The sequence below is a fragment of the Phaethon aethereus genome (assembly GCF_964289735.1).
Source record: "Phaethon aethereus genome assembly, chromosome: 3".
Classification (NCBI taxonomy): Eukaryota; Metazoa; Chordata; class Aves; order Phaethontiformes; family Phaethontidae; genus Phaethon; species Phaethon aethereus.
This window is the reverse complement of record NC_138576.1, coordinates 76,673,470-76,688,378: the sequence shown is the minus strand read 5'-3', so window position 1 is coordinate 76,688,378 and position 14,909 is coordinate 76,673,470. Positions and strand designations below refer to the sequence as shown.

Below are 14,909 nucleotides of genomic sequence, written 5' to 3'. Positions count from 1 at the left end.
TAGATTATATCAAAGGCTTTATCTGCTAATACAGCTGGTAAAAAGCCTTGTGGGGAAATCTGTGGTTGTGGTTCAAATCTCAGTCTGAAATACGAAAGCAACTCAGGCCAAGAAAATGGTAGACATACATCCTTTCACCTAGTATAAGGAATTAGAAGGACATAAAATATGTTTGAAGTTACATTATTTGCTATTAATTGTGCTAAGGTTGAAAAAAATGTGTAGCTTTCAGGTGGTGACAGCTTGCTACTTAAATCTGTCAGTTACTATAGGACATTCATGTCTTAAAACTTATATAAAGATTATCTTAATTAGTGTGTGGTAATTGTGTTTTAAATAGTAAAAAAAATAAAGCTTAGCTAAAGAGCTAAAAAAATTAGAAATACAAATTATACCCTCAGGCTAGAAGTCATCTTAACTTGTTGAAGGAAAATAATTGTAAGGCAAGGTAAGCCATTCCCCTTGTCATTCTCTGCTTAGAGGGTGTCTTCTAAAGAAGCAGGCTGGGGTGCTCTGTTCACCAAGTTTGGTGGCAACTGCACCAGTTAATAACAAAGTGCATCATATAATTGGCTTGCTTTCATGGAACACTTAATACAAAGCATAAGTGAATTGCAGTATAATAAATATATATATATAAATGCTAAACCCAGTAATATTCATGTTTTTGCCTGGCTGTCAATACCTGTATTATGACATTTAATAATCCTGTATGCAGTTGGTTCATTTTAACAAAAGATGACATGTTTATCACCCATAAGTACAACAGCCTCTTCTTTAAAATTAGGCACTGTCTAAATCTTGCTGTATAAACTGCCTGTTGATCTCTGGCCATTCACCTTTTATCTGTTGGTAAAGCAGTTCTTGCCACTGCTTAGATTTCCAGGGAGTAAATTATGGTGGTTTTCTAGGGCTGTTCAAGAAGTGGGGGGGACAGACGCATGCTACTGCGCTGTGCCTCGCAGTAGGGGAGTTGCCTCTGTGGGTCTCTCCAGGTGGATTTCTTGGCAATTTCTAAGATAAGATAGTTTATTTTCAAGGAGTCCATTCAGACCTAACCCTTGCTGAATTATTGTAACTTGTGTTTTTATAGGCTGGTAAATGCAGGTTCTGTAAAATGGTAGAATATAGGTGTTGTGTTTAAAAAGCCATAAAACCCAATGAATGACAAGTTTGTGGTAGCAGAGATGATTTCCGCACAACTCAAACTTTATCTAATGTTTGTCTTGTCTGCAGAGTGCCTCCTAACTCTGAGGGAAGAGTTTTCCTCACTGACCTTCCTGGAAAACCAATTTTTAACAGGTCTTTGAAATCATTTGCACTAACTATACCGATTATTTTAGCTGATGGAGTTAAGGTGCCCAAATGAAGGATCCTCATCAGCACTAAAGGCCGTTGAATTGCTACCAGGAAGAAAACATGTTGGGAAACAAGATGTGCACAAAAATGAGGAAAAGAACAGAAATGAACAACAAATAAAAAGCCATAGACAGGTATTTGTAAGTGCTGCTGGTCCTGCCAGAAAACTGGCAGAAATGTGTCTTTGCCAGGCGGTTTTTCAGAGCTAATACACATGTCTTGTGCTTGCCGTACCCTCTCTGCTCTCATCAGCCGTACCACAGGCAGAAGGCCCTGGCAAGCGTTTCTCTCTCCTCAGCTCTTGCCTCCCCTCGGCTTGCGGCCCTGAGGGCCCGAGTTTCAAGATAACGGCTCTGTTTATAATCCTGTGCAGCATTGCGTTGGCTGCCAACTGGGCGAAGCTCGGCCCCTTCAGCTGCCCGCCCTCGGCGCCGCCCGCCCCGCCGCCGGCCCGTATGGGCCGGCGGCGGGGCGGGCGGCGCCGAGGGTGGGCGAAGACGCGGTTGCGCCGTCGGTGTAGCACCCGGCCGCGACGCAGCCGCCATGTTGTGCCGCTTTGCCTCGGCGGGCAGGTGAGAGCCGTGCCGCGCCGCGGGGGGCGGGGAGCGTAATGTCGGTCAGAGCCCCGCAGCGTGAGGCGGCGGCCGCGCCACCCTCGCCTTCTGCGGCTGAGGACTGGGCGGGAGGAGGGGGCGGTGGGGTCGTGTCCCCCCGCCCCTCAGCGTCTCCCCGCCATTTCGGGAGGAGGGAAGTCACGCTGCTGCCGACTGTCCTGCAGGGCTCGGCGCCGGCTCGGGTAGCGGCGCGGCCGGGGGGCTGCGGGCGGTTGTCCTTTCACCCTCCCAGGTTCTGCCCTCGCCCTTCGCCCAAGGGTTCTCGTCACCTGAGATGGTGCGGCCAGAGCCTCTCGTCTCTGCTAGCCGGGGTCGCCACGCTCGGCCGCGCTTCAGGGCCCCGAGGGTTTATGCCAAGGTCACCAGCGAAACGTAGTCAGGAGCTGACCTTCCTCCTGGCCCAGCGGTTCTCCTTTCATCGTGGTCGTTGTCATGTCTCATGACAAGTGCAAGGCGTTAAAATGGCGAAGGATAACCAGATAACCGGAACCTGTGTGGTTTTCTGTGCTGGACGTGGTGGCTGCCCTGCTATTACGCAGCCTCTGGTTTTCCTCTACCCACCGTAGGGACAGGGAAGCACATATGTTGGTTTAATGCTAGAGAGGTTCGGTCCTGGGAACCCGGTGACTGTGGGGGTTTTACAGCCTTTTTATTTCACAGTAGAGGGCCCTCATGGATAGTGAGGGAAGGACGCGTCAGGGATATCTTGGTTTCTCTTTTTGATCAATAAAGATTAGGTGAAGTGTTGAGCATTAGCATGTTACTGCTGTCTTTCCATTCCTATCCCCGCCTTTGCCTTGTCTGCACACCTGGGAGGGCGTGTGACTGCAGTGGTTTGGGGGGCTCGGTTTGAGAAGTGGCAGCTTTACATTGTGAAGGCCTGTATTTGCGGCCTTTACATGAATTCATCTTTGCAATTAAACGACAGTTTGCTTGCTTTGAGCTCCTGAAAAGTGGAGATTTGACTGCTTTACTTAAGATATCACCCTGTGCACTTAAAGCAGCTGATCATAACAGTCATGGTTTTAGCCAGCTTCAGTCGTAAAACCCAACTACTGATTAAGACTATTTCCTTCTGTTTTTTCTCTTCTAGAAGCAGTGCCAAGTTGATAGCACCATTGGGATGCTTGGTCTCTAGGCAAAAGCACACTCTTCCTGACTTGCCATATGACTATGGTGCTCTGGAACCTCATATTAATGCAGAGATCATGCAGCTGCACCACAGCAAACATCATGCCACCTACGTGAACAACCTGAATGTTGCAGAGGAGAAATACAAAGAGGCACTGGCAAAAGGTCCGTATATCCACAATCAACAGATGAGGCAGAAGCTAGTTGACCTAAACAATATAAGAGAAAAAAAAGGATTGCCCTTTCTTCCAGGGGAAATAATGTCTTTTAAAAGTTTTGGATTGTCTAATTCAAGGTCTCTTTTTTTCAATTTTTAAATAAAGTCAAATGCTATTAGGAACAAGCTTCCATTGTAAGCTTCAGTGGTGCTGATAATTGGAAACTAGGTATAACTAAAAAGCATGAATTCTGTTCTCTGCAGTGCTGTAAAACTAGAAGAAAATTCATTGATTGTTGTGGATTTAGTTCATATTTATATTAGTTTCTTGCACGAGAGACTGAATCAATAGGAAGCTGCAGTCATTTACAAATACTTTGTAATGAAAGGTTAGTAACAAACTTGCATAAAGCAAAATCTGTGCACCTTGATGGTTTTCATATCAGATGCTCTGGTGATTCTTGTGGAATAATCTTAGTTGCCTACAAATGGAGGTAAGACAAATGTGCAGTTAATGTGTATGACACCTAGTGAAGAGATACGAATTTGGCTGTCAGTTGTGCCACTGGATCAAATGAAGGATTGATGTAGGTCATATGCCAGTGTGACACACAAAAATATACATCAAGCAATCATGGAATTTTTTATTAAGATCTAGAATTGAATCTTGAGATATGCTTGCTTCTTTGAAAACTTTACAGTTGTTCTGGTAGGGCTATAGTGAAACACATGGAATGCTTTTTTCCAGTCTTCTTTCAGTCAGACTGATGAAAGTGTGAAATAACATGTATGTTTTTTAAGAAGGTGGAATATTTTCTGATTTCTTTTCTGTTGTAAGGATCTTTCTAAAGAGTGTCAATTTATCTCTAAGAAGTGACTGCTTTATTAGACTTACTTCTGTGTGCTTGCCAGGTGGCTTCACAGTGTAATTTAACTGCTTGGGCTTGGATGAAAGTGAGATTTGTCATACACCTGAGTAAACCTGAACTCTGTAGCCCTTGAGAATTGCCAGTGTGCTTGAATAGAGAATGTTGGTTACCTATGAAAGTTTAGAGATTTTCAAGTGCCTAAAGTAAACCTAAAAATAACTTGTGCAGTCTAAATTAATGAACTAATGAGTTTCAGTTAAGAATCAGGGAATCAAGATTAGTTGCTGCTTTGTCCTGCCAGTGGTGGATCCAAGGAAGTTGTATTCCAGAGATTTAATTAGTGCAAAAGAATTGAGGAGGGAACCTGAACTATAAGAAATTGGTGTATCTGCTGCTGATGTTACTTATGCTGTTTAATGACCAGGGCTTCTGCCACTAGTGGAGGCAGAATTTCTGGTTAGCAGGAACATCTGCAGTGTTATGGATCCTTTGAGATATTTTTTAAAAATACTATCTTTTGATAGGTTTTCATCACTTCCTGTTGGAAGTGGTGTATCTAGAGGTAGAGGTTAATCTTTCCCTAAGAATTTTGCAGACATTATTTTGCAAATGGATAACGTACTGGTGGTGGTCATGCACATCAGAGCAGACAAATATTTGTTTGCGATATTTGTGTCTGTGTGTTTTGGTTTGGCTTCCCCCCGCCCCCTCCAACTGGTATCCCAGTATACTGTGTGTGGTATTTTGGCCCTCATTAGAAAGACTTCTGAGACCAGGCTTTAGGAAAGGGAAAAGTCTGAACTGCCACCTCATTCTGTCCGTATTGTCATTCTTTTTCCATACTTAAAAGCTGAGCATGATCAAAAAATCGTTCGGCACTACCTTTCAGTGTTGGGTTACACAGCACGTCTAATCACTATCTAACATCTCTTCTGGATAACAGAACCTTGTCAATGGCTTTTGTTCAACAATAGAAGGTAAAATATTCTCTTCAGATCATCTTTAACATGTTCTTCACCTACCTATATCTGCTTAGAAAACTCAAATAAAAGCTGTCCTGAGTTGAGTCCCACTGGTTTATGTTGTCAGCTCATTTGAAAACGAGTATGCACTTCTGTGATAGGGTTGCAGCACAAGAGCTTTGTTATTTGTTTCATCATAAGCTGGTTCTGATTACTGGTCTGTCAAAATGTGCAAGATACAAACTTGAAACTTTTTTTCAGTGAAAACTTGTGCCTACTACATTTTTTTCCTGTTCTTTCTCACCATCATGTGACCTGTGGTGCTTTACTTAGCTGCTCTTTACAAGGAAACATATCACTCTTGGTAGACTGAGAAACTGAGCTGAACTGGTCTCTTGGGCACCTCTACACTGCCTGTCTTGGTTTACTGAATTGTACTCTGTGGCTGTGTTGAGGAGTGTGGTAGGCTGGAGCAAAACCCAGGGACCCTGTATACAAATAAATTCCAAGATACTTACAGGCAAGTTACTTATTCCTTGTTGTCTTTTCCAGTGCAAAGTTCAGCAGGACTGATCTGACAGCACCACAGATACTGTCTTTTAAGGACAGTGGTCAAATGCCATCTCTGGTTTCTAGTGGTCCTGGGAAATAGATTCCTCTAAGGCATGGTGGAATAAACAGTGATAGACATCAAAAATAACCCAGGATGTCTTTTGATAACTGGGTTGTGATAAGTTGCACTGGATGAACTTAAAAGTGTTATTAAGGCATGAAAAATTAAAGGAAAATGTCCTGAAGATGCAATTCGAGTGGGCATGAGAGGGGTCTCATCCTTAACTTGCTTGATACCTGAATTCAGCAAATAGTGTTTGTACTAACTGCATCGGATGCTTTGTTTCATTCCTGTACCCACCTGGTTTTGTTGCTCTGAGTAGTATTAGAACTGGAGATGGAGAGATTGCATTAGTCACAAACTGTTTTTTAACTTACAGATATTTTTCTGAATGGGAAAAAATATAAACCATATTGCATGTCAAAGTGAATTTGCGTAGGGATGACATTCTTAAGAAAAGTTTATAGAAAACTCTTTAGTTTCTGCATCTAAAGGAAACTCATTACCGTAACAGTGATGATTTTCAGCAAAACCAAACAGCCATCGGCATGTGATTGAGAGGTGCTGTAATTCATTTTAGCAAAGCACTGAATTCTATGTTTTTGGGGGACATGTGTGAGCTGTTCCAGTCATACTGGAACAGCTTCATCCAGATGTTTTATTTGTGCATTACAAAGGCTGTTGTGGTTTCTGAAGGATATGAGGAGATAGTCACCATCCCTGGAGGTGTTTAAAAGATGTGTAGACATGACACTTAGGGATACGGTTTAGTGGTGGACTGGGCAGTGTCACGTTTATGGTTGGACTTGATCTTAAAGGGCCTTTCTGACCTAAATGATTCTAGGATTCTATTAGGGCGAGATGCTGAGAACCTGGAATCCTGCTTTAAAACCTTAGTAGCAGGTGTGCTACTGCTTTGTTGTTTGCCTTCATGTTTGTGTTAAGATGACTTATTTCTGTAGGAAGACTTCTACCACTCATTCTGAGAGGGGAGGAAATAGCTGCCTTCACTGATTCCTTATTAGAGAATGTATTGGGCTGGTGGAAAAAGCTTCAAAAACCTTTGAAATGTTTAAATTCTTCTAAAAACCAAAATATCATTCAGAACACTTGTGTTGAAGTGGTGCAACACCGTGTAGAGGCACAAGGCACCAGTGAATTCTTTAAGGAATGTGATATGTGGAGAGGGAGGAAGTATGGGGCTGTCTGATCTTGATTTCAGGTCCAAGGTTCTGTCATGTGGAGTAAAATCGTGTGTGTTGCTATCTCTTCCTGCAAAAAAACAAAACCAAACAAAAAATAAGAGGGAGAAGAACATTTTGTTTGTGTACATGCTTACCGTCCTCATCAGCTTTCTCTGAAGCACAAACTGTTTGCCCTGTAAATTGTTTAAGAAGTTTAAAAATTCTTAGTTTCCAAATCAGTGAGCTAATGGGTGAGCAGTGTTCTTGTCTTATAGTGGTAATACTGGATCATTTACAACTGCTGGGTCCTTAAAATTTTCTGGCTGTACTAGTTGCTTTATTCTGCTGTGGAATGGTGGTAGATCTTAAATATGTAGTATGGGTTGCCTGGTAAGTGCAATATTGGCAGATCACATATTACGGGATAAGAAGAGGTGCAAGAAAAGAAATCTTTAATCTAGTTTGTCAGTGACTGTCTAAAATGTGGATGACAGTCACCAACCTTATCTTTTCCATAGGCATGTTACAGGCTAGTAAGACTTGAAAGATTTTGGAGACCTATGGAGGCTTAGTGGCAACTTAGTGACTACTGTGGTGATGATGATGTTTTTAATTATCTGTGTATTTTTATCTTCTGTATCCTTAGGTGATGTTACAGCTCAGGTGTCACTTCAGCCTGCACTGAAGTTCAATGGTGGGGGTCATATCAATCACACCATCTTCTGGACAAACCTTTCTCCTAATGGAGGAGGAGAGCCTAAAGGTTAGTGCTTTGATACAGTGGTTTATTGCATCAGTTTTATTTGGCCAGTAGAACTGATGATCTTTTCTCCCTTTGAAAGAGTCTGAAGGATCTTTATTTTTTAGAGTGAATTTGCCTTTCTCTGGCAGGCAGAAAGTTGCAGGCATGACAATTGCCACAATTCTGAAGAATTCAGGGTTTTTTGGATACAAGCCAAGAATACAAAAAGCTATCCCTGTGCTAAGTATTTTTAATTTCTAAAGCTGATTATGTGTACACTGCAAAATACTTGGCTGTTGCTGTGTATAGTCCTTTCCACCTTCATATGAGAAAATAGTTGTACAAAGCTGTGCTAATTAAGTTGCCATATACGTACTTGCTTTGAAAGGGAAGAAATGTGCTGCAGACCACCCAGCCTAGTGGCTGGATTTATGCTCCTATTTGAATAGGGGTAGTTTAGCAGTTAAAGCCTAAAGGAAGAAATCCCCTTTGGGAGGATAAAGTAGTGATTCTCTACGAGTGACCTGCAATTAAAGGTAAAGGCCCAATAATACAGATCTCACAAAAACTGTTGTGATAAACTTGAGGGGTTTTGAATGAGGTTTATATGTCTATCTGTAAATTGGTGAGCTTCAGGTACTTTGTACTCTGGTTCAGCATTCATAGGTGACGTCTGCTTGTGACTTTTGACTCCATGGAAGTACAAAGATGCTCTGAAGATGATCTACTTAAGACTAGAGCATAAAGCTTTGAAGCTAAAATTTCAACCAGCAACTCTGATACCAGTCCATTTCTGATAGAGCTTGTTTTCAGATGACATTCTCAGAAAAGATGCTTTAAGGCCTTTATTTTTGTCTCCCAATTTCTATGAAGTTTCTGTGAAAGTCAGCCTAAAATGTCATCTTTCAGTTTCAGCTTAATGGTTCAAGGCTTTTGTAGGAAGCCTGCTAAGGCCTGTCTTAAGATGCACTTGCAGCTATCACCAAGAGATTTTTCAAGACCATCTGTCTGAAGGTGGAAGGAATGAAGAATTCTCCAGCATTGCACTGCATGAAGTATTCTTACACATGCTATTTAGAAAGCTAATTAGGAGGTAGACACCTTCAGGTTTTGAGCAAACACTTAATATCTGAAAACCACAAATGTGCTAGGGAGTAGGGAAAAGGAAGTAGTTTGTCAATGCATTGTTACACTAAACAGTTCTAGTTTGTGTTCCCTTTGCCCCAGTACAGGTTAGCTTAACTGTATAATAAAGAAGGGATCTAATCATAGAACCTACTTACCCATATCAAATAGACTACTTAACTGTAGAAGCAGATGTAAATCTCAAGGAAGTGGTTAAATACCTCTTACTATGTCTAAGTTCATTGTAGTGATATCAAAGATGTCCAAATATTTCTTTGTACTAAGACAAAGAAATCACAGCCACTTAGTGGTGTCCTTTTAGATAATGCAAACTAGCTCTTTACCTTCTTTCCTAGTCCTCATCTGTGGCGTTCCCTTTCCTTTTAGACAAAAATGTAAATTCCTGAGTGTCCTGTTGGTAGCACCCTGACTGTGTCTTTGAGAACAGCATGTTTGACTACTGCACTAGTTTCTTTCCAGTCTGCTTGCCCTCTTAAGCAGGTTGGGACAAAACTGTTAATTAGTGATGCAACTACACTGTTTGTCTAGACACTTCCTTTCCACAGAGCCCAAATGCTTCTGTTCCTCTTCCCTTCTATTTCCAGGTGGTATCTGGAAATTGAAAGACATTAAGTACCTGACATTCTGTGATCTTTCTGTGCTTTTTTTAAAGGAGAATTGATGGAAGCCATCAAGCGTGACTTTGGTTCCTTTGCAAACTTCAAGGAGAAGCTGACAGCCATATCAGTTGGTGTTCAAGGATCAGGCTGGGGATGGCTTGGCTATAACAAAGAGCACGGGCGCCTACAAATAGCAGCTTGTGCAAATCAAGACCCTTTGCAGGGAACAACAGGTCAGGGTTTTTTCCCTCCCCTCTGCTTTTCTCTTTGTAGATTTTCATAGGCAAGTGTATGAAATCTGAAAAGGGCTTTGTGGATGAATGCTGAGAAGAAATTGCTGGATAAATAGGGCTGGGAAACTGAGTATCACTACTAGCAGAAGTGAAAAACAGTTGCAGTTTTTAAAACAGCATCTGTACAGCAGGACTTAAAAACTGTGAAGAGCAGTAGGGTATAAAGTCTATGTAGTCAAAGGGGAAATAGATGTGGCATATTTTGAAAGTACTCTCTCTAAGACAATAGTTTTAGCTTAGGCTCCTTTGGATTATTTTTGAGTAACTGGAGTAGCTTGCCTGTATAGAGGAAGATTAAGCCTCTTGCCTTCAGATTGTTTTCTCTGGCAGAGAAACTATTCACAGAACTGCCAGTGTAGGCCAGACAACAGGAGAGGGAAAGGTGTACATAACTCTTTTTGCTGTGTAGGCTGGCTTTGAAATGAGAGGTTTATAATCTGCTTCCTTAATATTGGTAAAGAGTAATGAGTGTCAATTAAATAAGCCTTGGATGGGGATAAATCTTGCAGCTAGGCAAGCAGCGTAATACTGGCCATGATCACTTTTGAAGATGTTTTTACTTGCTTAGAGTGACATGGCAGTGATGATGGAGGCTGGACACCCAGCACAGAGGGAAGAGCTCGTGTCCAGGGAGAATCCTGCCTGCAGCAGCTCTTTGTCTAAATCCTATTGCAGATATCTTTAAAACATGTTCTGTAGAACTCACAGAGAATGGCAAGGAATTTCACATGTTGTCAGCAGTCCACGTATTGCTTATCAGTAGGAAACAAAAAATAGAATAATTTTATTGTAGGAACATACAGCATAATGTGGGTAAATTTCACCACCCCTCACACCCCTTCCCCCCCATGAAAACACCCCATCAAAAATTCAGTAAGAAGGATATTTTATCACAAAAGCAAGTAAAGTAATTAGACAATTAATAACTTGTGATTAAAATACTGGAAGCAAACTGGCATGGCACGAAACTCCTTCATGGTGTAACTTCTTAGGAAGATGCTTGCATAACTATGCAAAAGATGTAAACCTTTAAAAAATTACTTTATCTTGTTTCAGTTATGTCTTCAAGGCAGTTCTAGAGTATCCATAGGTGTTATCTTAATCAGCTCTTTTGGTTTATGCAATATGTGTGTGTGCGGAGAGCAAACAGTTCTGTATAATGTTGCAATAAGCACCTATGTGCTGGGGAGCTCTTTGTCTCCCTGCAGACAAAGACATGGAAATAGCGTACAACTTTGGGATGCAATATACGACTTTACATGTAAAGCGTGGTTGCGTAGATTTACAAAATTTATCCTCATTTTTTTTTCTTTTTTTACAGGTCTCATTCCTTTGCTAGGAATCGACGTATGGGAACATGCTTATTATCTTCAGTATAAAAATGTTCGACCTGATTACTTGAAAGCCATCTGGAATGTGATCAGCTGGGAAAATGTATCTTCAAGATATGCAACTTGCAAAAAGTAGAATGGAGTTCTTGCACAGACTACTAAAATGTCACCACTTCTACTCTGGTACCACTCTTGTAGTCGTGCCTGTGGCTTACAAATGAATTGTTCTACTGCGGAAAACACTTAGCTCATCCAACAAAAGCATTTCATAATCAAGCAAAGTGTCTGCTTGTTTAATACTGTGAGAGAGATATTTACGTAGATTTTTGAAGCTTTAAACTGTTGTGCAACAAAGGGAGACACTTTAAATAATCTTTTCCATTGCATATAGAAACATAGATCACCTTGCTGAAGCTTATTGAGGTAATGGATTTCCTTGTTGCACTAAAATACCTAAGTGGAAACATACTTCAAGTTGCTATAAACAAATAAAACTCAAAAGAAGAATCTTCTATAATTGTCTATGAGAGACTCATTTTTTGTAATAGCTGGTCCAGTTACTTACTTGATTTGAAAATGGTTGGAGAAGAGAAACGCCTTTTGTAATTTGTTGTATTACAGGGTATGAAGCTTTCTTACAGATTAAAAAAATAAGTGAAAGGGGAAATAGGTGTTGCTGTGCCTGCCTGACTTGAGTGTCTTCAGTCACCACTGCCTTTTCCTGGATCTCCTAGGTGAGATTGTCACTGATGCGCTAGCTTCTGAAGTGTTACCTTGGGCGAGAGATTACAGTACTGGGTCAGGCTAAATTATTCATATAGGAACTGAATGACAGCATGTGATACTCATTCCATACTAGCTGTTCAAGTATATCCTAAAACATCCGTTAGCTTAGGAGACTGATTACATGCATATATCAAGTATAAATTCTCTCAGCATAGCCGTGTTCCTGAAGCAGTTATAACAAGTTAAAGTTAATGCTTTTGCGGCGGGAATGAAGTACCATCTGGTGTAAAGGAGCATGCCCAAAAGGTCTTGAAAATACAAGAAATGGTTGGTGTGTTTTGGTTTTTTTAGCTAATTCTGTTGCAAGTATTTCAGAGTGGATACTACTGAACATACATAGTACCTTGTGCATAAGGGTTTTTGGGGCTTCCTTTAAGTTCAGGGTGGATTCGCAGGGAAACAAGGAATAGGCTTACACTGCCATCCTGCTAGGCTGCTACTTTAAAGTATCAAGTAAAATTACGGGGAGAAGTATTTATAAAGAAAGAAATGCCTTTCATTAGCAGATGCAAGGAGAGAAACTGCCACCACCATAGGAGCAGCCTTTAGTCACTAACCAAAGCTGCAGCTGGTGAGATACCTCTGTTCTGAATAAGATTGAGTTGTGCAAACATGACTTATTTCACATTGAAATTGTTGGGGTTTTTTTTCTACTGTGGGATTTTTTTTTTCTAGGCCTAGTTCTCATTTCAGATACGCAGCTTGAGCTTCTGCTTCAGTCTGGATTCCTTCATAATCTTGTTTAAAACTTCTATCATCATCCCTCACATCCTTGGTTTGCCTCTGAGGAGGTGAGAGCAGCAATGAAGGGAAGTAAGTGTATTGGTAATCAGTCTGGCAGCTTTTGACAAGCAGCCTACTGAAGGGTCCATATTCCTGCCATCTGCAAAATCCTCTGTTAGTCTGGAGAGCTGGTGAATGAAGTCTGTCACAAACTATGCTCAGCTTTTCTTCTTAGAGAGGAAGCCTGGGTCTCTATGAGTAAATACTAGCATCACATAGATTTTTCCCTGACAGAAGCTTCTGGCAGAAAGAATTACACTTTCTAGGTGGCAAATCAAAGATAAAACTTTGCTGTAGTTATTTACTGGGGTGATCAGTTTATTTTAAACCCATCTTCCTAACTTAATGTGCCCAGCCTCTGTCCTCATGTGTTTCCTCCTAAGCACTTCAGAATGCTTAAATGCAAAATACATCTTGTAGCCCAGAATATTCCTGTTGCAAGACTATTGAGGGAAATCCTTTTTAAGGATTTAATATTGGTTACAGAGTTGATTAATATTGTTGATAATTACTGGAGAAAGGAGCAGTATTTACCATAACTTGTAAATTGTGTAGCTAGTGATAGATATAAAGCTTAACTTAAGCAAATTGGGCCAGTATCTGGATTAGTAAAGGCCAATACTTAGGTTTTAGTTGTCAGACTTAAGCTTATTGAAATCTTGCAGACAAGGTGGATTGAGTGGGGGTGAAGCAGTGGCTGTTTTTTAGAGGAGGAATGGGCACTTCAGATATGAAGAGAATCCGTTGCTGCTTGCTTTCCAGAAGTACCTTCACAGTACAGAGGAGGCATGTTGTGTTTACCATGGGGTCTGCCTGAAGATGAAACAAACAGCGGAGTCCTTTTTTCCTTTCCTTTTTCAAGACTGTATGATATGGTGAAATACCACATAGCAGAGATCAAACCACCCTAATGGAGTGCTCCTCCTCAATGAGTGAACGCTGAGGCAGGGCTTTGGTGGTGAGTGCCATTGTGCCTATGTCAGGCATCTTCTTGGTACTGCATGCTCTTAAAGAGCAGAGGTAAACATGCCTATAGACTGGTGCTCTGGAAGGTAGTGTATAAGCTATGGAGGAAGCTTAAGAGTTAACCCCAGGTGGTGAGGAGGTAAACCATCAAGGGTTCCTCAAGCAGGACCGGCTCTTGCTGAGGCTTTGAAGCCAGTAGCGTGAGACCCAACATGGGCTGGTAAGGCTCGGTTTCTGCTGTGTGCCAGGTTAAGAGGAAGTTCCGCTCATCTCCTGCTTCCAGACAGCTGGTGAGCTTGTCCTGATGCCTTGTATCCTGTCTTTAAGTCTGAACGCAGAAAGTCCGGAGCTGGACGCAAACAGGAATGTTTGTGGAATAGGAAGATGAAAATTCACTAAATGTTGAAGGAAAATTGTAGAAATATGGAAGCAATGAAAATTATTTAATGTTTTTTCTGGTGGACAATTATAAAGAACAAACAAAGGTTAGTTGTGTGGTTTGTTTGAAGGAAGGGCTTGGTTAAACTGTCTTAACTCCAAACTTCTGTGAAATCTGGAAAAAGTCCTAGTGGTTCTGTGACACTAGGAATTGTGGCTGTAATTTAGCAAGTCTGCTAGCAAAGCTGTCAACTGCCTGGGCAGTGAAAGTGCCTAAACCTCTTACGAGCCTGTGTTAGGCAGTAAGCTTGGAACCGGTGTCGCTCTTCAGAACTAGAGCTCTGCATTACAGAGATTGCTGTGCAGGAGGGCAGGTCTGTCTCTCCCTGCGTGAACGGAGAAACAGCCGATCTCCTGTGCCCTGGCTGAACGGACAAGTCTAAGACCCGTTACTCAAAAACTAAACTACTAACGCAGTTTGTTCGACCTTGAACTTCCTGGCCCTAAGGGTAGAAATAGCATCTGTGCGTGTAAAGTTGTCTCCAACCCAAACTGAACTCATCAACAAGCATTAAGTCACTTGCAGACTTGATCTGCGTGACAGCAACGAGGAGTTTTCTAACTTCAGCGCTAGCTGAATCAGTCTTTGACCTTCAACCCAAACGATTCTATAAGTCTATGAGAATTGCATCCTGACAGTCCCCCTGAGCCTAGCTTTTGTCAGTCCTTGCTTAACAGTGTTGCTTATGAAGAGGTCATGTAAATATACATAGTTAACATATTGTGGCCTACACACAAATTAAAACAAGATCTTGAAATCGTTTTCAAGAGGGGGGAAAAAAGCGCAGTACCTAATACAAATCCTCTTGGGAATGATTACGTATTATGAACCAGAGGAACAAAGTGCATCGGGGTGATCCCATAAGAAGTACTTACGGGTGGCAAAGCTGCTGCCCTTAGAGACTTCGGTTTGAAGACTACAAACAGATTTCAGTA

At 41.5% G+C, this 14,909-nt stretch overlaps 1 protein-coding gene across 3 annotated transcripts; it reads left to right on the top strand.

Moving 5' to 3' along the window:
- Positions 1-1,902: 1,902 nt before the first annotated feature.
- Positions 1,903-11,667, top strand: SOD2 (superoxide dismutase 2; the record flags this gene model as incomplete). 3 transcript variants are annotated; one of them, XM_081997356.1, is made up of 5 exons in its annotated part: positions 1,903-1,931; positions 3,067-3,269; positions 7,536-7,652; positions 9,430-9,609; positions 10,991-11,667. In XM_081997356.1, the coding sequence occupies 5 exons, from the start codon at positions 1,903-1,905 to the stop codon at positions 11,134-11,136; spliced, it is 675 nt and encodes a 224-aa protein (XP_081853482.1). In that variant the 3' UTR covers positions 11,137-11,667. The 3 variants fall into 3 exon arrangements, with proteins under 3 accessions (XP_081853482.1, XP_081853483.1, XP_081853484.1); XM_081997357.1 differs by lacking the exons at positions 1,903-1,931; positions 7,536-7,652 and having other exon boundaries at positions 3,167-3,269; XM_081997358.1 differs by lacking the exons at positions 1,903-1,931; positions 9,430-9,609 and having other exon boundaries at positions 3,167-3,269.
- Between the last annotated feature and the right edge of the window lie 3,242 nt (positions 11,668-14,909).